The sequence below is a fragment of the Salmo trutta genome, chromosome 7 (genome assembly GCF_901001165.1).
Source record: "Salmo trutta chromosome 7, fSalTru1.1, whole genome shotgun sequence".
Taxonomy (NCBI): domain Eukaryota; kingdom Metazoa; phylum Chordata; class Actinopteri; order Salmoniformes; family Salmonidae; genus Salmo; species Salmo trutta.
Window position 1 is genome coordinate 9227433 of NC_042963.1, and position 24587 is coordinate 9252019.

Consider the following 24587-nt stretch of genomic DNA (forward strand, 5'->3'; position numbering starts at 1 on the left):
ACCCACTGGAATTGTGATACAGTGAATTATACGTGAAATATTCTGTCTGTAAACAATTGTTGGAAAAATTACAAGTGTCATGCACAAATTAGATGTCCTAACCGACTTGCCAAAACTATAGTTTGTTAACAAGAAATTTGTGGAGTGGTTGAAAAACCAGTTTTAATGACTCCAACCTAAGTGTATGTGAACTTCCGACTTCAACTGTATGTGTGTTTTAAACATGACAGTTTTAGGCGCTACAGTATCTACCGTGTGTGTCTCTACAATCTGTGAAATACATCTGCTGTCCTTGCCTGTCTCTTACACCATCTCACATTTTTTCTTCTTCTTTTACTTCATTACCGGAAAAACACAATAGAACAAGCACACACTAACAGGTGTCAATTAATCAACATCGATTTAAACGGATCCCATGTCTAATTCAAGCATCACATAGCAAGATGGTGGTGTATCAGCAGCTGCAGATTGGCGGATGTAATATGGTGATACAGTAGGTGGTTTGTGGGTTAAAGGTCAGGTTTAATGGGGAGATGGGCGGTGTTGTGAAGGGCATTATAGGAACAGGAAGTGAAGTGTCTTCATCCTGATACTCAAGTCCAGTCATCTTCGTTCTACCCAAATTTAAAGCACCAGCATTAAAGAAAAATGCTGACAATAATGAAAATAAGATTCAGTGTCATCCCAGTGATTACTGTGAAAGATATTATATATCTACACTTACAAAAATACCTTTACACACCAAGATTGAAACAGTTCCTTCGAACAATATGAAAACAATACAAATAAAAAATACAAATATTTTCAGACGCTAGGTAGTTTTCTGTTGACATGAAATCAGAGATAAATATTTCCCATGCTTTCCCCCTTGCATTAAGAGAAAATACAATTGTGGTTTTGGAAAAACGAATCTATCCATTTTGCAAATATTTAAATCTGTAATTGATAACCTTGTGACACCCATTCCTGTAATTCAGCTAAAATACTTTCTAGTTAACAAAAGAGCCAGTGTTCAAACAAACCATATCATTATTTTAAAACATTACACTCTATGCACAGGTAGGTAGAAATAAAAAGGTGGAGATGGTCAGCTCCATAAGAGGGCCCTGAGGGACAACAGGTCACTCACTGACAGGTCATGAGCATCAACGGCTCAGGAAAAGCAAGTTTTGTCATGAGCAAGAAATGCTTCAAACAATCACAATCAAATCAAGATAACTGTAATATAAACAGTTAAATTAAGCTTGCTCAGGAGATTAAATGTTGGATCTAAAAGTCCCATTATCAACATTCTGTGAACCCTGGAGGTGAGAGGGAGAGGGCTAGGGGACAGGTATTGAGGTGGTGGGGAAGGGAAGGTGGGCACAACTGTGTGTGCAGGTAGCGTATCTCCGCTTTTAGTGTAATACGAACTTTGACCCATAAGAAGAAATAAGTTACCATAGTAACAATACCGGGAGCGTCAGCGTCCGAGCAGCTAACCAGTGCCTGGCGAGTAACAGTCACATTTACTTCAGACAGTCCAGACATGGTGCTATGCCATGGTGGCACAGACACAGGTGAATAGCTGGGGCTGGGCTGTGAGGGGACACTGTGAGGGGACACTGTGCAGAGACAGGCATGCTCACTTGACGTGCTCAGCGCTGTGGGAGGAACAGTAGTACTTTTTGTGGGCTATGAACGTGGACAGGCTGCTGAACTTGATATTGCACAGCCGGCAGAAGCGGATGTTACCGTTTTGCAAAGGGGAGACCAGGAGGGTCTTGGGTGTGGTAGGTGCCGGGACAGCAACATGGAGTGGGAGACCCAGGGTGAGGGCTGCCCTGTCTGGAAGCAGAGCAACAGCAGCCTGGTGGTTCATAACCCCAACCTCCCTCAGGACCTCAGGCACAGGGGACACAGTCAGGGGGAGGGACCTTGTGGGAGACACAGCAGGAGGGGCTGCTTTGGGGGAGCTGCCACCCCCAGCATGGGGACCCAGGGGGCTAATGTTCACCAGGGGAGAGGAGGGGGAGACAGTGTCCATTCTGACCCGAATGTTGATGCTGTCCCTGCGGGTCTGAAGGCCCAGTTTGGGCGGGGTGGTGGGGGTCTCGTCCCTGGGGCTAAGGCTGGGGCTGATGACAGCTGGCTGGCCCTCCAGGTTCAAGACCAGGCCATGCATGGATCTGAAGTGCTCCACCAGGTCACAGGTCACCGCCCTATTGGGAGGGCAGTAGGGGCAGACCACAGGAGGAGAGCCTGGGCATTTGGCTGCAGGGCCGCTGTGAAGGGATGTAGCCTCAGAGCCAGGCAAAGCTGAGGGGTGAGGGCTGGGTGAGGCCCCCTGAGGAGCCTTCTCTGTAGGGAGCCCATTGGCCTCGGGGGAAGTGGAGGCTGGTCTCTTCAGCCTGTGGAGCGTCTTCAGGGTGTGGGGCTGCAGGGTGGTGGCTGGGCAGTAGTAGGTCTTGTGGGCCAGGTAGTTTTCAATGCTGTTGAAGCTGATGCTGCAGGCGGTGCACTTGTGGTAGTCAGTGAGGGGCAGAGCAGAGATGCTGCTGCCTCGTGGGGTGTCCCTCAGACGGGGCCTCTTACTCAGGTCGATTGGGCCGTCTCCATCAGGGCTGGTGCTACTGGAAGTGGCTGGACACAGGCCCAAGGCTATGGCTGGAACAGGGGCCTCCAGGACCTTCCCCACTGAGGCAGCAGCCTCCTGCTTCACAGCCAGGCCCAGCCCTGGAGCAGAGGGAAAGGCAATAGCAGCAGCGTTGGCCAGGGCCTCAGTCCGAGCCATGTGGATCTCATACATCTTCTTCCTCTTGCGTGTGCGAATGGGCTGAGGCAGGAAGGTGGCTTTGCCAGCGCTTGATCGCTGGTTGGACGGATCGTGGCGCGAGGCACAATAGAAGCGCTTGTGGACCGTGTAGTTCTCATGGCGACTGAAGTGAATGTTGCAGGCCTGACAGAAGGTCCTGGTGGGGTCTTCTTCCTGGTCCTCTGCTGAGCCACTGGGGCTCTGGCTGCCTTCACTGGCCAGGCCTCGTCCTCCTCCACCCCCTTCCCCCTCAGAGGAAGAGGAGGACACAGCCTCCTTTACCCCAGGGTTCTCACTTTTCACCTCCACCAGCTTGCCCTCAGTGCCGGTGCCGCCTGGAACAGGGTCTGAGTCACTGTGGGAGGCTGTGGCAGCCTGAGGGGATGAACCGTGTCCGACAGCGGGGACGGTGACCCCCGAGGCCCCCTCCTTCACTGGGCCAGCCGCGTCTCCCTGCTGGTGCCTGCTGGAGCAGTAGAGCTTCTTGTGAACGTAGAAGTTGTTGATGTTGTTGAAGGTGATGTCACACTCTAAGCAGGTGGCCCCCTTGTGGACAGTGGCGGTAGTGCCTGCTGGATAGAAGGCTGGTGCTGCCCCAGGGGACACCTGGCCCTGCTTCAGCCGGCTGTGGACCATCTCAGACATCTTGGCCAGGATCTCTGAAGCCTGGGGCAGGATGGCTGCCTCTGGGCTGAACATGTACTGTGGCAGGAACACAGCTCCTCCAGGAAGCACTGAGCCAGCTCCTCCCAGGTGGGCAGGGCTGGAGCCAGGGGTGGGGCTTGTTGGCTCTGCCTTCACGGCCACAGCAAAGGGACTCCTGGGGGAGGTGGAGGTCTGAGAGCACTCTACCCCTGTGTGTCCACGGCTCTTCCTCTCCCGGTCCTCCTCCTCCTTCCCCTCATTCTCAGAGTCCGAGCGCAGCTCCTCTTTGATCCTTATGTCTGTGGGGAGGTGGTCAGGTGGGCTGCAACCTCGCGGGGTGGCTGAGCTCCCATTGGCCCCAGGGCTGGAGGAGTCAGGGTGGGGTACGCAGGCAGGGGGCTCAGGGTGGTCAGCTGAGGAGGGGGTGCTCTGGCGGGGTGAGGGGCTCCTCTCTGCCGGGACCCTCACCTCCAGGTGTGTGCGAACATGCTGCTGGAGCTGGCTGGGTGAGTCTGTGATGTGGCCACATATCTGACATTTCAACACAACACCAGAGTCTCCTGGACTTAGACCTGCCACAGAGAGACAGAGACACACGCTATGAGAAATTGGTTTCTTACTATTAAACATAACATTAGATCACTGTGGTTATGCTTCATAGCCTATAGGACCGAATCATCATCATCAATATACCCATAATCTCTCATGGGCAGACCCTCCAAAAAAAACACACGTTATATTGTTACATACCCTGAATAAGTGCAGTGAAATGTGTTGTTTTACAGTTTCAGCCATAGTAGAACAGCACCCCTGGAGCAAAGTATGGTTAAGTGTCTTGCTCAATGGCACATTGACAGATTTTTCATCTTGTCGGCTCTTCGAACCAGCGAGCTTTCGGTTGCTGGACAAACGCTCTAACCGCAAGGCTACCTGCCCCCCTTACACTATGTAAACATAAAGGGTACTGTAGAATCTGTCTAGAGACAATGGGAAACATCGAATAGCAGCAGCAGTAGTTCCGGGGCTTGGGTTTTTCGTCACTGGTTATTTGGGTGTACCAGGGTGAGAGCGGTGCTTAAACTTGGGGCGGGGACACGCTGCGAGGTTATTCCTCCGATTGCAGACTACGAGAACCTGGCCATGCTTGATATATCACATTTTTGCCGGAGCCAGATGGCAAGTATGCAAAAACATCTCTTTTCCTTGTTAGCATTTTTAAGCACAACTGTTGCAGTGGCTTAAAACTAAGGGATGAAATGGACACTGCTAATTCAAAATAGTGTTGAAAACAGCCTCACATATCCATGGTGAGTCTTACACTGCTTTTGTGTGTCAACATGGATGATAAATACAAAAGGAGGGGGGGGGGCTTTGGCTGAGAGTTTCTGTTTGCGAGGGTGGAGACTTTACAAATCAAATTATCACAATTTCTAACACGTCTCCCCCAGAACTTAATCAAGCATCTGACCAAATTTCACAATATTTCAGTTCTGGATTAACCTATATTAATATACCCATAGAAAACATGGCATCTCTGCATAGTTGCTGTTCTGAAGTAGAAGCAGTGATGTTATCCTCTCACTGCAATTGTAAACAAAAAATGTCAGTCTGTTCATGTATTTACCTGTGGACAGAGGCAGTTTGGGCAGGCCAGGACCTGGGGAGTACACTTCACTGCGCGAGCCGGGCTGACAAACCATGTGACTGGTAACCAGGTGGCTATAGAGGATGTCCCTCGTGGTGGAGATGAAGCCACAGCCGTGACACACTCCGTTTTGCGTGTCCGTGTGCACCTTCAGGTGACGCTCACAGTTGGCTTTAGTGGTGAAGGCCGACAGGCAGATCAGACACACAAAGGGACGCTCACCTACAGACACACATTTTTTTTAAACATTTTAGTCATTTAGCAGACGCACTTATCCAGAGCGACTTACAGTAGAGTGCATACATTTTATTACATTTTAAATACTGGCCCCCCGTGGGAAACGAACCCACAACCCTGGCGTTGCAAGCGCCATGCTCTACCAACTGAGCTACAGTGGGACTGATGTTACTCCCTGTGGCTCAGTTGGTAGAGCATGGTGTTTGCAATGGTGTTTGCAACGCCAGGGTTGTGGGTTTGATTCCCACGGGGGGCCAGTACGAGAAAAAAAAAATGTATGAAATGAATTGAAATGTATGCATTCACTACTGTAAGTCGCTCTGGATAAGAGCGTCTGCTAAATGACTAAAATGTAAAATGTAAATGTTCGATTAAGTTACATTTTACATTTTTTACATTTTAGTCATTTAGCAGACGCTCTTATCCAGAGCGACTTACAGAGGTGAATGCATACATTTCATACATTTTTTCCCCCTTTTTTTTCTTACTGGTCCCCCGTGGGAATCGAACCCACAACCCTGGCGTTGGAAACACCATGCTCTACCAACTGAGCCACACAACACAAGAGAGACAGATCAACAAAAGTGTCTGACGCTAACATACACCGAGTGTACAAAACATTAGGAACACCGTCCTAATATGGAGTTGAACCCCCCTTTGCCCTCAGAACAGCCTCAATTCGTCAGGGCATGCTCTGCAAGGTGTCGAAAGCATTCCACAGGGATGCTGGCCCGTGTTGACTCCAATACTTCCCACAGTTGTGTCAAGTTGGCTAGATGTCCTTTGGGTGGTGGACCATTCTTGATACACACGGGAAACTGTTAGGCGTGAAAAACCCAGCAGCACTGCCGTTCTTGACACAGTCAAACCTGTGCGGCTGGCACCTACTACCATACCCTGTTCAAAGGCGCTTAAAGAGTTTGTCTTGCCCATTCACCCTCTGAATGCCACACATACACAATCCATGTCTCAATTGTCTTGAGGCTTAAAAATCCTTCTTTAACTTGTCTCCTCCCTTTCATCTACACTGACTGAAATGGATTTAACAAGTGACATCAATAAATCAAATAACATTTTATTTGTCACGTACACATGGTTAGCAGATGTTAATGCGAGTGTAGCGAAATGCTTGTGCTTCTAGTTCCGACAGTGCAGTAATGTCTAACAAGTAATCTTACAATTCCCCAACAGCTACCTAATACACACAAATCTAAAGGGGTGAATGAGAATATGTAGATGTGAGTGTATGGATGAGCGATGGCCGAGCGGCATAGACAAGGTGCAATAGATGGTAGAAAATACATGATATACATGTGATATGAATAATGTAAGATATGTAAACATTCTTAAAGTGGCATTATTTAGAGTGGCATTGTATAAAGTGACTAGTGATCCATTTATTAAAGCGGCCTGTGATTGGGTCTCAATGTAGGCAGCAGCCTCTCTGAGTTAGTGATTGCTGTTTAGCAGTCTGATGGGATCATAGCTTTCACCTGGATTCACCTGATCAGTCTATGCCATGGAAAGAGCCTATTTTGAACATTCAGTGTAGGTCTTTTAACACACAATGACCACCAGTAGACTTGCTTACCCTAATAATACAAAAAGAGAGAAACGGTCCTACTGTTATAACTGGCTATTAAAAGTGCAATACTTACACAAATATTCACACTTATGGAATCTGCTTTGAGAGAGAGAGCTGAAGCAATGTTTTGTAAGAGAGGTGACAGTTCTCACCACTGTGCGTCCGCATGTGGATCTCCAGGGAGCTGGCGCTGGGGCAGCTCTTGTTACATTGTGGGAAGGGGCAGACACGCTCATTGGGGTAGGAGTCCTTGGGCTTGTCCTGTGGAGGGGAGCAGGAGGACTGCTGCTTCTGCCGGCTGGCACAGTAGTACATGAGGTGGGCCTGGAGGTTCCTCTCACTGCGGTACCAGATCCCACAGTCCTTACACGGAAAGATGTCCTCTGGACCAAGCAAAGAAACAACTGTTAACTCTATCACTGCAATAACCAATCACTTATCAAATGAGTAGTACATAAACAATGCACTAGAGCAGTGCATGTTCAATCATAAAAATAAAAAACTGATTCCATGTGATCTGCTTACACATTAAAATGTTACATAGACACTTTCATGTATACATCATGTTCATTGATGTGTACACACATCACCACACACGCATTCAGCTGCGTCACATGATCGATTCAATTGCGGAGCGAGAAAACACACTTGATATTGCTCCGGGGTCTCCAAGGCAACAAGAGCACAGAGGTTGTGGGAGCGAGCGCCCGCTCGCCCGCCCGCGCGGGGTAATCGTACTGATCTGGTGTCAGGGCTCATGTTAAACAGGCTATTTTTGATAACGTCCGTAATTACCCACAGTCCTCAGCACAGAGCTTCTACAGCAGGAACCGGGGATACGGCTGATCATGTTTTACCCTTTAGCTTGATTTGTGGTGATTAATCATGCACTCATCACAGCATGTCCATTCCTGCTCCCGCTGCTGACGACGCTGCCAATAGGGGACTTTATGAAAAAGCGTGAAGGCAATTACAATGCAGTCTACCTCTGAGACCAGGCAGTACAGAGGAGTTACATTGCCACCTTGTGGTGTACTGGGTGAATGAGAAAATGTGGCATGGTGAACTGTTGCACTTGCATTTATCTAGGTTCCAACATTGAGTCCCTCAGCATCTGTTGTTCACATTGACAGTATATACACAGTACAGTAACTGCAAATGCTTTGTGCTATGCATGTAATGATTAAATAGCACTGCAGACATTAAAACCAGTAGATGGTGTTGGCGCTGACATTCCTATGGAAAACTCCCGATGGCGCATGAAGTATTTGAATTTTGAGGCGCCATATTGCTGAATGGGGCTGAATAGCACCAGAAAATAGCTAAGGATCATAATTAAAGTGGCCGTAACTAGCAAAGGATGATGGTCAATGTAAATAAGAATTTGTTCTTAACTGACTTGCCTAGTTAATTAAAGGTTACAATGTACTTGTTTTCATCCTGCCTGAGAGAGTCAACCTTAATGTCAATGGTGTGAGGGCGCGAGCCTCCTTGTAGCATGCCGGCCCGTGATTGGTCTGTGTCAGAACGTGGTCCTGTGTCAGAACGTGGTCCTGTGTGATGACAAATGTAGTAGTCAGAATGGGTCACTATTTAATGAAATATCTCAATTTGTAGCGAACTTTCAAATAATGTTTGGCCGTTCTGTCGATTGTAATTGACATAGACTTTTTAGGGCAGAACAGGCCTTTTGGCACCACTAGGTTTCTACGCAGTAGCCGACCAGCAAAGCTCGTGACTTCACGCTCTAGACCGGCCACTGGGGGCTTGGGTGCTTACAAAGAGACACATGTACGAAAACACACAAGACACACACATAAAAATAACACATTATTATCCTGAGCAATCTGAAACTCACTGTTGACAACTGCCGTGGCCAAGATGGCTGCCATCCCAGCCTGCTGGGGGAGGAGCTGTATCTCAGAGTGGAGGGATGCTGGGTAGACACCTGTAGGCTCCTCCTTCACCACTACACCCTGGGTCTTAGAGGGGGACCGCTGCTCCATAGAGGGTGTAGACAGCATAGCCAGCAGACCGTCCCCTGTGGAGATGTCCTGGGTTACCTTACAATACAGCTCCTCACCTAGGGAGAAGAGATCGTCATACACACAACAACACACGTCACACACACAACAACACACGTCACACCTGGGGCATGTACCAAAACACAGATGGTATTGTACAGTATATTAACTATGGAATGTATAGTAGTCTATAGTAGGTCAAAAGATCTCCATTCTGGTCTCACTCTAATAAGAGATCTCTGATTGTAAATCTGGATAAGAGAACCAGAACAAAAAATGTAACGATGCAAATGGTGCATTATCTGCATGAGTGCTGTGTTGATTGTTTGGGCAGTTTGTAGAACCTTGGCTGTAGATGATACAGTTGGTATCTGTTGCATCAGAGGTTAACAGGACTCTACGGAGCCAGCAGTCTGTGTCCTCACACACCAGACTCAACCTGGAGATCTGTAGACACACAAATAAACAAACAGAGACCGTCAGACTTGCTCTGGAAACACAGGGTCACGTTTTTAATACAGAATGAGGTGCGGCAAATAATTATCATAAGCCATCATCACGTATCCTCTGATTCTCACACACTTTTCCAAGTCTTTTCTGACAAACCTATTTTGATAAAGAACATTATACAGACAAAGACCTACTGAAAAGTGAGGTTTAACAATGAATTAATCCTGACAATGTCCTCTGAATAAACTGTTCAATAATTAAAGCACATCGAATATACACTACAGTAAAGGGACTAATCTTTTCCAGCAGTAAGGGGCAGGCCTGTAACATGGGCAATCAGAAGCATAGAGGGAGAGGAAGGGGGCACGGGCTGAACAAAGACTCACAGAAAAGAGCTATAGACAGGGCATGGAGAAAGAGAGGGAAGGAACAGAGAGACCCCAGGAGAGAGGAGAAGAAAAGGTAAGAAAGGAGATCCGATGACGTTGTAGTGCTCCTATTCACCCGGAAGCCATCTCAGGAGCTTTTCTCAATACACGATGGGACAAAAGGTGTGTGAGTGGAGGGGAGTCATAATCTAGCTGTGTGTGTTGAAGAATGTGTGTCAGTGTCTGCACATGTGTGAGTGCTGCTGAAGCCAGGGTAGGGCAGACCAGAGAGAAACACACACCTGTGCCGTCCTCAGCACAATCTTGTCTTTGTTCAGTGGAGGCTCACAGAGCATTCCACCTGACAATCACTCCCACAGGCTTATCGTGTGTCTGCATGAGACACACACTCATCTACGTACCTCTGTGTGTTACGGCACAGTTAAGCAGAGTGCGTTCGTAACCAAATATCTTTTAGCAGTCCCAGTAAAATGTTGTCTTCTTTGAGGTTCAATGATACATTCATGAGAGTGTGCAGTAAAATCATAAACACAGTAGGATTAGGTTGAGCTCCACAACTACCGTATAGTATAGTTGCACAAGGCCTATAGCAGCCCTACTCCTGTATGGAGGCCTGAGGACATATAGATTCTAGAACACCGTCTCCACTAGGTGGCAGCAGTCATTCAGCAGCAACAGCCCTGACAGACACACCGCTTCAGGAGAACCACAGTCAGTCAGTCAGTCAGTCAGTCTGCTTGCTACAGAGGATACCTTGGTACACATATTCCAACATGGCACCACATGGACTGAAACTTTTTGAGAGAATATGAGGTATGAGTTTAAACTGACATGTGTACAAGGACTGGGGGTATATGGGGTGAGTTGGGAGGCAAGGGAGGACAGTGGAAGGATTTATTTCTGAATCGGTCTGTTCTAGCCTGAAGACGCTGCGTATTGTATTTCATGGGGAACTTGCGCTGATGTAGAGATATGGCTTCTTTTGTTTTAGTTTGTAACCCAATGCTGGAGCCGTCTGAGCTATAAGTGCTGCTAATTTGTTTCAGACTAATTTATCATAAATCTATCACGATGCTTTGGTATTCACTGAAGAAAAGGCCAGTGTGGTCCAACTTGAGGAAATTTCACAGGAACATTTCACACAAGACTACTGTATATAGGACAGAAAAATAAAAGCTTACAACAGAATCAGTTGGGAGTTTTGGACAGTTTGAACAAATGCAAAATGCTCTCTGAGAGACTCTCTGAGACTAGCAGAGAGAAGATGAGGTGGATATGGTGGTTTAGCTGGCTCTGATCTGGCTTCGGGCCCTGACTGCACTGGGGCTTGAATGATGGCTGGAACCAACACAGTGAGATAATATGAACTAAAAAGACATGGGGGCAAGATTGCAGTTTGATAGGATGTGTAATTAACAAAGCCAACAGAGGCTGTGGCCGCCAAAGATGGTTGAGTTAAGAGGAGCAGAGAAGCCTCTAGTATCTCCCTAGCCTGGAGGACATAATCAACAATCACAGTATCAAATTAAACATATAATCAAATGGCAAGTCCCTACCACTGAACACACACACACACACACACACACACACACACACACACACACACACACACACACACACACACACACACACACACACACACACACACACACACCACCAGCTAACAAGCACACTCCACCACTAGTGCTGTAAACTATCCCACAATGCAGTGTACAACATCCCTAACTGAAACACTTTCTAAGGAGGAGGGAGAGAACAAGGGAGGGGGAGCCAGAGGAGGACTAAAAGACTAAGAGGAGAAGAGAATGTTGCTCAGCGCTGCCTGCGTTCACCCTGGTGGTCTCCCTAGGATCCAGGCACTTTGAGAGCGCTTCAAGTCCCTCAGTGAGTCTTTGAGGTGCAGTCTAAGCCCCCTCTTCCGGACCCTCGTCTCTCATGAATATTAATCAGCTCAGCCGGGCTTTAATCTGCCTGATCCCCGCACTGCTGCCGCCGTGACGATAGCAAATCTAATTATTTGGTCTGATATTAACCACCACCAGCCCCCTCCCCACACCATACAGGCTCACCATAGCCACCTTCAACTCCCAAACACGCACACACACAGCCTCAGTCGCACGCACCTCACGACGCCCTCTCCTTATCACTCCCAAAAACGCCCTCTTCTCACACCGATAAAACTTGAATGCAAATGATGCTCGGCTGATTTCATTTCTCTATTCGTTCATTCTGTAGCACTGTAGTTGCGGAGTATAAAAAGGAATACAGAATTCTCCCCAGATGCTCTTGTCTGGGGGTTGGAAATGAAGGGAGAAACCTTTCCCTGAACTAACTCCAAGTCTAACCTCGACTCAGATCAATTCAGCTTAATATACGGTTCAATTAAAGCAGAGGAAATAAGAAAACGCCTCCCCCATCCTCCAGTAGATTAGAAGATTAAGCCTTCATACCACTGTCAACTCTCCACATAGATTTTCATTTGCATACACATCATTGCTACCACAATTTGCTGAATATTCCCTGGTGATTAAAGCAATTATAGAATCCTGTTCTCTGTGGAACCATGAGAAACCCAATGGAATGATTGGTCAATAATGAACTTCTATTTCAATGTGTGCATCCTGGATAATGATATCATCCAAGTGTGTTTGAATGTACTCTATGAAGCGGACACAGCTGGACAGACGGAGAAGAAAAGAACAGGAAGGTAGAATAGTCTCTCCTTTCCTGGCCAGTTCAGCTGACTTCCACTGAATTCCACCATAGACCTCCTGACTATTGCAGGCTGGCCTGCTCTTTACTCATACTCGTTATCCCTCTCGCTCTCTCTTTCACCCCCTCCTACCATTTACCTCTTCCCCTTCGCTTAATCTTCCCATCCCTCCCGCTCTACAGTACTGTATGGCTAATCACAGCCTCTCTCATCCCTCTCTCTTTCCCATTCCTCGACCTCCCTCTCTCATTCCTACCCCTCTGTCTGCCCTTCTATCTCTCCCTCTCCTTCAGGAAATGGTTTCTTTCCCAAAAGGGGAATGAAGGGGGTACTCACTGTCCCAAACAAAGAGGTCACTGTGTGAATCCTCCAAAAATACAGAGAAGAAAAGGAAGGAAGATAAACATCAGAAACCTACTCAACATCCGCCTCTCACACACACATTCTCTCTCTCCACACACACACACACACACACACACACACACACACACACACACACACACACACACACACACACACACACACACACACACACACACACACACACACACACACACACACACACACACACTTCTTTAACACAAATAAACACGCACATTAATACACTAACACATGTGCTTACTGTACAAACACACTGAAACCCATTCCCTTATACTGGTCTGCTCATACACAGCCACACATCTGCATATACACTATATATACAAAAGTATGTAGACACTCCTTCAAAATAGTGGATTTTGCTACTTCTGCCCCGTTGCTGACAGATGTATACAATCAAGCACACAGCCATGCAATCTCCATAGACAAACATGGCAGTAGAATGGCCTTACTGAAGAGCTCTGTGACTTTCAACATGGCACCGTCATAGGACGCCACCTTTCCAACAACTCAGTTCATCAAATTTCTGCCCTGCTAGAGCTGTCCTGGTCAACTGTAAGTGCTGTTATAGTGAAGTGGAAACGTCTAAGATTAGATGTGAAGTGGTAGGCCACACACGCTCACAGAACGGGACTGCCGAGTACTGAAGTTCGTAAAAATCACCTGTCTTCGGTTGCAACACTCACTACCGAGTTCCAAACTTCCTCTGGAAGCAACGTCAACACAATAACTGTTTCCATTCCCGAGCAGCCGCACACAAGCCTAAGATCACCATGTGCAATGCCAAGCGTTGGCTCTAGTGGTGTAAAGCTCGCCGCCATTGGACTCTGGATCAGTGGAAACGCGTTCTCTGGAGTGATGAATCACTCTTCACCAAATGGCAGTCCGGACAAATCTGGGTTTGGCGGATGTCAGGAGAACGCTACCTGCCGAATGCATAGTGCCAACTGCAAAGTTTGGTGGAGGAGGAATAATGGTCTGGGACTGTTTTTCATGGTTCGGGCTAGGCCCCTTAGTTCCAGTGAAGGGAAATCTTAATGCTACAGCATACAGCGCATTCGGGAAGTATTAAGACCCCATGACTTTTTCCACATTTTGTTACGTTACAGCCTTATTCTAAAATTGATTAAATAAAAAAAAATCCTGAATATACACAATACCCCATAACGACAAAGCGATTTTTTTTCTGTTTTTATTGAAAATAAAAACAGAAATAACTCATTTAGATAAGTATTCAGACCCTTTGTGATGAGATTCGAAATTGAGCTAAGGCGCATCCTGTTTCCATTGATCATCCTTGAGATGTTTCTACAACTTGATTGAAGTCCACCTGTGGTAAATTCAATTGATTGGACATGATTTGGAAAGGCACACACCTGTCTATACAAGGTCCCACAGTTGCCAATTCATGTCAGAGCAAAAACCAAGCCATGAGGTCGAAGGAATTGTCCGTATAGCTCCAAGACAGGATTGTGTCGAGGCACAGATCTGGGGAAGGGTAACAAATAATGTCTGCAGCATTGAAGGTCCCAAGAACACAGTGGCCTCCATCATTCTTAAATGGAAGAAGTTTGGAACCACCAAGACTCTTCCTAGAGCTGGCCGCCCGGCCAAACTGAGCAATCGCGAAAATGGGCCTTGGTCAGGGGGATGACCAAGAACCCGATGGTCACTCTGACAGAGCTCCAGAGTTCCTCTGTGGAAATGGGAGAACCTTCCAGAAGGACAACCATCTCCGCAGCACTCCACCAATCAGGCCAGATGGAAGCCACTCCTCAGTAAAAGGCACATGACAGTCCGCTTGGAGTATGCCAAAATTCACTCAGACCATGAGAAACATGATTCTCTGGCACCATCCCTACGGTGAAGCATGGTGGTGGCAGCATCCTGCTGTGTGGATATTTTTCAACGGCAGGGACTGGGAGACTGGTCAGGATCGAGGGAAAGATGAACGGAGCAAAGTACAGAGAGATCCTTGATGAAAACCTGCTCCAGAGCACTCAGGACCTCAGACTGGGGCAAAGGTTCACCTTCCAACAAGTCAACAACTCTAAGCACACAGCCAAGACAACGCAGGAGTGGCTTCGGTCAAGTCTCTGAATGTCCTTGAGTGGCCCAGCCAGAGCCCGGACTTGAACTCGATCAAACATATCTGGAGAGACCTGAAAAAGAGCTTGAGAGGATCTGCAGCGAGGAATGTGAAAAACTCCAAATACAGCTGTGCCAAGCTTGTAGTGTCATACCCAAGAAGACTTGAGGCTGTAATCTATGCCAAAGGTGCTTCAACAAAGTACTGAGTAAAGGGTCTGAATACTTATGTAAATGTTATAGTTCAGTACATTTTTTATAAATGTGCAAACATTTCTAAAAACCCGTTTACTTTTTCATTATGGGGGTATTGTGTGTAGATTGGATGTGGAAAAAAACAATTGAATCCATTTTAGAATAAGGCTGTAACGTAACAAAATGTGGAAAAGTAAAAGGGTCTGAATATTTTCAGAATGCACTGTACAAATGACATTCTAAACGATTATGTGCCTCCGACTTTCTGGCAACAGTTTGGGGAAGGCCCTTTTCTTGTTTCAGCATGACAATGCACCCGTGCACAAACCGAGGTTCAGACAGAAATGGTTTGTCGAGATCAGTGTGGAAGAACTTGACTGGCCTGCACAGAGCCCTGACCTCAACCCCATCGAACACCTTTGGGATTAATTGGAACGCCGACTGTGAGCCAGGCCTAATCGCCCAACATCAGCACCTGACCTCACTAATGCTCGTGGCTGAATGGAAGCAAGTCCACGCAGAAATGTTCCAACATCTAGTGGAAAGCCTTCCCAGAAGAGTAGAGGCTGTTATAGCAGCAAAGGGGGACCAACTCCATATTAATGCCCATGATTTTGAAATGAGATGTTCGACGAGCAGGTGTCCACATACTTTTGGTCATGTAGTGTGCCTCCAAGAAAAAATAATCCAGGTTTGATGAGCTGCATGCAAATGACATGTAAAAATATAAAACTGCGATACTTAAAACAGGCAAGATAAGAGATTTGAAAATGAGGCACTCTTGGAAAGCGGGCTCCAGAACTGCCGGAGATGAGCCTCGGAGATAGGTTTTCCCTCTCTCCTTTACTCTCCGCCCTGCAGAAGCCAGCGCAGATGACAGCGAGCTGCAGATACCAGCCCAGTCACAGGGACTGAGTGATGAGAATAAGCACCCCCTCCCCATCAACTCCATCTCTCCATTCCCACCTCTTTCCATTCCATCTCCCTTCCTCTCTGGCACTGCCTTCATCCTTTTGCTGGCTTTTGCCATTGCTCTTTCCTATAATTTCTCTTTTTCTCCCTTTTGCCTCTCTACTTGCCCCTACCATAGTCCACCTCTTTGGTCCATTCCCTTTCGCTAGTCAACACCTTCTCAGTGTCTGGCAGGGGCAGGAAGAGGGAGAGATGCCATAGTGGAAGTGTCTGAGGAAGAATTCAGGCCTCTGGTCCTCCTGTGAGCTCTAAGCTCTGTAGCACAAACTCAGGTCCTTGTTGCCAATGAACGTATACATGGACGTGCTCTCAACATTTCTGCCATCAAGATTAAGCTAGTTTAGTGCACTTTATTATCATAGACATTCAGGAGCGATCAAGAGGGTGACAAGTGCTAAATTACAGATTTGGGGTCTTCTGGAGCGACTGTTTAAATTAAGATCTAATTTGAGAGGGCAGGGTGCAGAAGGCTGCCAAAGACCGTCTCTGTTGATAATTTCAGATCAACTGGAGAGATTTACCAGGAGGTAAACAAACACTGCTAGATAGAGAATGAGAAGGTTCTCACCTTCACTCGTCCTTCGTAAGGAACGACAGAGCAGTGAGGGGGAGAGACTCCCCAAAAGTGTGTTTGCAAGCCGTGGGTGGCGGGCCTTATCATTTGAGTTCTCCTGGAGAGATTATTGGGGGATTAGTGCTAACGCTTGTTTCTAAAACATGATGAAAAGACGTTCCGCACGTGATAACGCTTTGAACTCCACACTCCGCTCCTTCTAGGATCATGCCTCTAGGCTTTGTTTCCGCGAAAGACAGGAGGGTGAAGAGAGGGGAACAAAAGTGATGCGTAAGTTGAGTTGCTTTTACAGTGGTGTGTGCTCGGCAGAAGATGGTTTGGAGGAGTATCACTCAAACTAAGGTGAAACTATAAAGCATGATGTTCTTTTCCTTGTTGAAGCATTGTCATTATGAAATTATTCTAATTTGTTTGTTACCACCAAATCATCACTACACATCAGGTGTAACCTACTAATCTTAAGACTCTTGACTGAGAAATATAAATCATCATCATTTGATCAATTTGTGATACAATCAAAACGAGGGGAACTATATCAGATGTGTCTGATCCAATCAGAAAATACACACCTCAGTTGCCATGAGACGAGGACATGTTCAAACTCCCAGAAATCTAAGGAAACCTGATCAGCTCATCAGTAAACATTATTACTCTGTGTACCAAAGTCCAACATCCATATCAGACAGAAAATATTTAAATCGATTTTAATGCCTCTTTCTCAAGAGATGCAAATTACAGGATTTCCATATGACACACACACACACACACACAGCCCAGTGACATTGATAATCTAATGAGGGAGATCTCTTTAAGAGAGACCTGTCATGGATATCAACTCACTATCCACCCCGTTTCCTTAGAACTGACTGTCGCTCATGATCCCCACCCACACAAAGCAACAAACATATGCGCGAGCGAACACACACATTTCTCGTAGAAGAATGCTATCAATCCCTCCAATAGAGTTCCAGACACTTGTAGGTTCTATGCCAAGGTGCATTGAATCTGTTCTGACCTGTGGAGGCCCAACGCCCTAGTAAAACACTTTATGTTGGTGTTTCCTTTATTTCGGCAGTTACCTGTATATCAGATCAAAAAAGAACAGGTCTTATATTAGCTAGGATCTTTGTTTGTTGTGTGAGAGTGCACTAGTGTGCAGCGTGTGTGGGTGTTCAAAGTGAACGCTTGTCTTGTCGTGTTACAGGGTAGGCCCGTATTAAACTGATAGCTTATCTGGCAAGATCAAATAAGAAGCACATTTGCTCAGAGAAGGCAGAGCACAGCAGGCAGGTTTGGCATGGATCTGCAGGTCTGCCAAGCGAGGCCAGGCAGGTGGTGCCAAGTCACCATGTGATGTGATGAGGGGCAGAACCCCAGGCCTCCAGACGCCACTGCAGGCTGCATGACACCACCAGCGGGACGGGTCTGAGGTGGAAAGGGACAGGGAGGAGGTCACACTAACAGGACAGCACTTGGCATACTGCCATGAAACCAACACATCAACACTGAATGTCTCTTTTCTGTTACAAAAACATAATCTTGTAGCTGAATCAGGTAACCCTTTGTCCAATCCCCTACACATAATATTCCCTACCGAGGCCAATCAAGCAGAAAGGTTGGTAATAAGTGTAACTCAATCACAGCAAAATAAACAAAAGTTAGCTGTGTAAATTGGGTATTTGGAATTGTTTAGGCTGTCAATGTTGAATCTTTACACAGTACACGATGGCAACAATCACGCAAAGCCAAATAAATTGCACATCCATTGTAAGCACCAGTAGTTTATTAATAATAATTGGTCTCTTTATAGTGGGAGAGAACGCAGCAGAAAGCAATCTTGGCTAAGCAGAGATGGAGATGAAGGGCTGAGTAGTGGTGGATCTACTCTATTGAGGGTAACCCTGACCCTTGCTGACCCCTGGGCTGGCGGCCTGGCGGGCGGGGAACTGTGGGAGGAGGATGCGGAGTGACAGTGGGAGACACAGGAGGAATGTGAGATTAAACCCACTATCTCCTCCTGACTGAGGGTCAGTCTTCACTCTTTCAGCCCGCAGATAGAGAGAGAGGGAGCGAGAGACAGAGAGAGAGAGATGGAGAGGGTGAGGTTAGAGAGAAGGTGAGAATTCAAAAGAGATGGTCAACTCCGAAAATCTAATAAAAACTGCCTTGAGACGTAGTCTTCTTGAACATGATAGAAAGGGAAGAGTGAGAAAAGGAGATGAGCAGCGGAAGGGAGGAAACGAAAGATGGGTGATGGGTGTGTGGACTCAGAAATTCTGATAATAAACTAAATCTTAGAAATGAGAGCCCATCAACCAGAAATCAATCATTGGGATTTGTTGTCCAGGAGGATGGCGCCACGCAGAGATAAAATACAGGCGGACGTCTGGGGAGCAGAGGGTAGAGGAGAGGGGTGGGCTGGTCTGGGTTTGCTAGGCTGCAGCTGGGAGAGGAAAGGCTGCAGGACCAGTGAGTCAGTCAAGCTCATGGATGCATCAGCATGAGACAAAAAGTAGAGGAGCAGTCTCTCAGAGAAACATTCATGGTCATTCAAGTATAATGTCTTCATATATTTATTAACCCTTTGGGGAATACATACGGCATATACCGTCATTTAATAACAACATCGCAAAGGGCCGCTACACATTTTGGATTATAAACTGGGTGGTTTGAGCCCTGAATGCTGATTGGCTGAATGCTGATTGGTTGAAAGCTGTGGTAAAGTATATCAGACCGTATACCACAGGTATGACAAAAAAGTACTTTTTACTGTTCTAATTCCATTGGTAACCAGTTTATAATAGCAATAAGGCACCTCGGGGGTTTGGGTTATATGGCCAATATACCATGGCTGAATCCAGGTAAGAACAGCCCTTAGCCGTGTTATAGTGCCTTCGGAAAGTATTCAGTCCCTTTGACTTTTTCCACATTTTGTAACGTTACAGCCTTACTCTAAATTGTATTACAGACTTTTCCCCTCAGCAATCTACACACAATATCCCATAATGACAAAGTGAAAACAGGTTTTTAGAAATGTTTGAAAATGTATTAAAAAAACAAAAAACAGAAATGCCTTATTTACATAAGTATTCAGACCTTTTGCTATGAGATGCGAAATTGAGCTCAGGTGCATCCTGTTTCCATTGAACATCCTTGAGCCATGAGGTCGAAGGAATTGTCCATAGAGCTCTGAGACAGTATTAAGCATGGAGTTGAACCGATCGGACATCTCTAGAGAGACCTGAAATTAGCTGTGCAGCGACGCTCCCCATCCAACCTGACAGAGCTTGAGAGGATCTGCAAAGAAGAATGGGAGCAACTCCCCAAATATAGGTGTGCCAAGCTTGTATGGTCATACACAAGAAGACTCAAGGCTGTAATTGCTGCCAAAAGTGCTTCAACAAAGTACTGAGTAAAGGGTCTGAATACTTATGTAAATGTATTATTTCAACAACAAAGAAATGTAATAGAAATTAGCAAAAATTTCGAAAAGCCTGTGTTTTCTTTGTCATCATGGATGTGGTATTGTGTGTGGATTGATGAGGGAAAAACCCAATTTAACCAATTTTAGAATAAGGCTGTAACATAACAAAATGTGGAAAAAGTCAAGGGGTCTGAATACTTTCCGAAGGCCATATACCACACCCCCTCAAGCCTTATTGCTTAAATAGAGCATGGATTACAAATCTTTAAAAAGTATTTGATCCAGTCCAGAGAAAGTGTGTGTATGTGTGTGTGTTTTTGTGTATGAGAGTGTGCAATGTTCTGGTATCTGTATCTGGTCAGTGCCAGGAAAACTCCAGCTCAGAATCACATGATTAGATGGACTTTCAGCACATGATGAATAAGAGACAACTCCAGCGAGAGGAACATCCTGTCTCTAACATTTCCCAAGGAAATGTACATAGCGATTGGCCATGGGGTAATAGGAGCGTGTGCACATGCACACAAAGATATTTCCATTTCCCACCACTGACAGATCAATGGGTGATAAGTAATTGTTTTATTATCCTGTCCTATTGACAGAACCCAACCCGCTACTTGACCTCTAACATCTCAATCCATGCACTTTGAACCTTCACCTCTGACTCCTGGTCATCTCCCGCATCTTCTGTTTGGACGATCCCAGCATATGGCCCCCATAGTGTGTCGGTGGCGAGGTCCCTGCAGGCCAGGACCTTGGGGTAAACAGCATCATCACTCAGCTCCAGATCATCTATAGATAGAAAGGGAGAGAAGAGAAAGGGAAGAGAGAGATAGGAGAGAGAGAGATTAAGTCACTAAGGTCCCAGAAGCAAACAAGATACACAACCAAACAAAATCAAACAAAATCCAGGTAAAAATACAGTCTCAAACAAAACACAACTACAATGATCTACGTCATGTAATGGCCAGAGCCCTGGAGATAACTGAGGAACAGACATGGGAGTCGAGGATTTTCGTAAACAACCGGTGTAGACTAACAATGAAATGCTTACTTACAGGTCCTTCTCCAACAATGCAGAGTTAAAAAATATAAAACATCTAACAAAAATGTCATTAGTGAAACGAGGAATAAATGCACAGGGAATTACAATAACGAGTAAAAGTAACATGGCTATATACAGGGAGTACCAGTACTGAGTTGATGGGTAATGGAGGTAGCTATGTACATATACTGTAGGTAGGGGTAAAGAGACTATGCAACAGGATAGATAAAACAGTAGCAGCAGCGTATGTGATGAGTGTGAAAGTGTGTGTCGTCAGTATGCATGTGTATGCGTGTTGTGTGTTGGGGTCAGTGTAAATATGTGTGAGTGTGTGGGTAGAGTCCAGTGTGTGTGCATGGAGTCAGTGCAAGAGAGTTAGTGCAAAAAAAGGCCAATGATGGTAGTCCAGGTAGCCATTTGATTAGCTATTTAGCAGTCTTGTTTAGAGGTCTTATGGCTTGGCGGTAGAAGCTCTTCGGGGTCTTGTTGGTTCTAGACTTATTGCACTTATACCGCTTGCCGTGCGATAGGAGAAAGAACATTCTATGGCTTGGGTGGCTGGAGTCTGAAAATTGTTTGGGCCTTCCTCTGACACCACCTGGTATAGAGGTCCTGGATAGCAGGGAGTTCCGCCCCAGTGATGTATTGGGCTGTACTCACCACCCTCTATAGCGACTTACAGTCGGGGGCCTTGCGGTTGCCGAACCAAGTGGTTATGCAGCCAGTCAAGACGCTCTCAATGGTGCAGCTGTATAACTCTGAGAATCTGAGGGCCCATGCCAAATCTATTCAGCCTCCTGAGGGGGAAGAGGCACTGTCGTGCCCTCTTCACAACTGTGTGGGTGTGTGTGGACCATGTTAATTCCTTAGCTATGTGGACACTGAGGAACTTGAAGCTCTCGACCCGCTCCACTACTTCTCCTTTGACGTGGATGGGGTCGTGCTCGCCCCTCTGTTTCCTGTAGTCCACAATCAGCTCCTTTGTCTTACTGACATTGAGGGAGAAGTTGTTGTCCTGGCACCACACTGCACCTCCTCCCTATAAGCTGCCTCATCGCGTCGATGATCACTGCTAGCATTGGTTTGTGGTGGTAAACAGACAGCTATGAAAATAGTAAATAGTATGGTCTGCAGCTTATCACGAGGTATTCTAACTCAGCAAATACTCGAGACTTCATTAACATTACAGATTGCGCACCAGCTGACACACACCCTACCTTTGTCTTACTTGAGTCGGTCTTGACAATGTATAGAAAAAACAGATATGTATATTATCCATGTCCTTGTTCAGCCACGACTCTGAGAATAGAACATTCAAGTTTTTCAGGTTCCGTTGATAGGATAGTCTCGAACGGAGCTCGTACAGAGCTCATCCAGTTTGTTCTCCAGGGAGTGCACTCCAATACAACAGAGGGCAATGGGGATTCACCAACGTAGTCGCGTCAGTATGCCCCCTTGCTTGCATCTCTTTTGCCGCCGCTTCCTCTTTCGAGACCTGGGTATTTAAGGCCTGGTCCGGTCTAAGCAGAATGTCCAGAGCTGCCAACTCGTTGAAATATAAATTTCCCTCCAAATCGAGGTTAGTGATCACTGTTAAGATGTCCAGAAGCTGTTTTTCAGTCATAGGAAATTATGGCGGAGACATTATGTACAATAAAAAAAACATGAGCTGGCGCACACCCAGAAAAAATATGTGTGTGTGGAGGTGCTGACTAACGACGAATATAAACTATAAAAATACATAATACAGAGAGTTTATTGGGTAAATCACCCAATAAATTACTGGAAGTTGATATATGGAATGTGTGTGTGCGGGGGGGGGGGGGGGGGGTTACTAGACTACTAGAACAGGAGGAGACAGGCCATTGAGGAGGAGAACGCTTCACTAACAAACTGACACCCCTTACAACAACACAGAGGATCAACCAAGTAGGATCTCAACAAAAGGCTTCAACAAAAATACACGTCTCTCACAAAGGGATGATTGAGAAAGACATGTAGAAATTCATATGACACAGCCCCCGTAGAAATGGTGCTCTACAGTGCAGTCCCATTGGAAACCTGCTGTGTACCAACCAGTGGTGCTCCACACACAGCGTCCGCCTGTCCCTCTCCCTCCATGTTGATTCTGTTGCACTGTGCCCCCCCCCCCTCCCATGGTTCAGCTTCACTTTCGGGGCTCGGGCTAAAGTGCCGAGGCGATAAGAGTGTTTGTCTAACACTCTCCATGTCAAAACACTCATCTATCTTCTCTGTATCTATCCCCACCAGAGAACAACAGACAGACGCTGATAAAATGGCTTTCCCACAAGCCTAGAGTGGGAGAGAGAGGGATGGAGAAAGAGGGGGTGGCAGGGAGAGAGAGTGAAGGAAAGAAAGAAAAAGATTCAGACGCAGTAGTGAGAAGGAGATGGGAACAAATCAAGCTTGTGAATGTGTTTTTGAGTGTGTTACTGTGTTAATGTGACCACCGTTTAACTCTGGTTGTCATAAATGGAGCTCATACCACTATATGTGAACACACTGTAAGCTACTGTATGAAACTGCACTGGGCTAACAAACTCGTGATTAAACAAACTCCATTGAAAATCTCTAAAGCTAAAATGTATTTGATTCTCATGAAATGTTGAAGACTATACAGGCAATATGCCCATGTCTCTATTAGCTATTAGTCCGTGTTAGTCTTCTGTCCACATCAGTGAGGTTGAAGTCCAGTGTCCAGGCTTGGCCTATTACCCATCACCCCTGGTCAGATCACACTGTAACCGCCTAATCTCAACACTCCATCAATGTCCAGTCTGCTGCCCTGTCCCTGGCTGGCCTCGGTCACATGATGCCTTATCAACGTGAGCACCACTATTAACCTAATTGTGAAATTGTCTGCTGAGATTTTACCTTTGTGAGGAAATACAAAGAGAGCACACAGAGTCAGTGTTTAGAACGCCTATTCCCCCTCAGGAGACTGAAAAGATTTGGCATGGGTCGCCAGATATTCAAAAAGTTCTACAGCTGCACCATCAAGAGCATCCAGACTGGTTGCATCACCGCCTGGTATGGCAACTGCTCGGCCTCCGACCGCAAGGCACTACATCACTGGGGCCAAGCTTCCTGCTATCCAGGACCTCTATACCAGGCGGTGTTAGGAGAAGGCCCTAAAATTTGCCAAAGACTCCAGCCACCCTAGTCATAGACTGTTTTCTCTGCTACCGCACGGCAAGCGGTACCGGAGGGACAAGTCTAGGTCCAAAAGGCTTCTTAACAGCTTCTACCCCCAAGCCATTAGACTCCTGAACAGCTAATCAAATGGCTACCTGGACTATTTGTATTGACTCCCCCCCCCCCCCCCCCCCCCCCCCCAACACATATTTTTACGCTGCTGCTACTCTCTGTTTATTATCTATGCATAGACACTTTACCTCTTCCTACATT

General features: G+C 46.4%; 1 protein-coding gene across 3 annotated transcripts in view; it reads right to left on the reverse strand.

The window, feature by feature from the left end:
- Positions 1 to 318: 318 nt before the first annotated feature.
- The window catches only part of LOC115196864 (zinc finger protein ZFPM1), a 78965-nt gene continuing 54696 nt past the window's right edge, over positions 319 to 24587 (reverse strand). For all 3 annotated transcript variants that reach the window (XM_029757828.1, XM_029757830.1, XM_029757829.1), the window contains 6 exons: positions 20772 to 20905; positions 9275 to 9377; positions 8765 to 8989; positions 7059 to 7289; positions 5064 to 5306; positions 319 to 4011 (listed from right to left, as the gene is read on the reverse strand). In XM_029757828.1, coding sequence (XP_029613688.1) covers positions 1625 to 4011; positions 5064 to 5306; positions 7059 to 7289; positions 8765 to 8989; positions 9275 to 9377; positions 20772 to 20905 — 3323 coding nt within the window. In that variant the 3' untranslated portion in view covers positions 319 to 1624. The remainder of the gene's footprint in view (positions 4012 to 5063; positions 5307 to 7058; positions 7290 to 8764; positions 8990 to 9274; positions 9378 to 20771; positions 20906 to 24587) is intronic.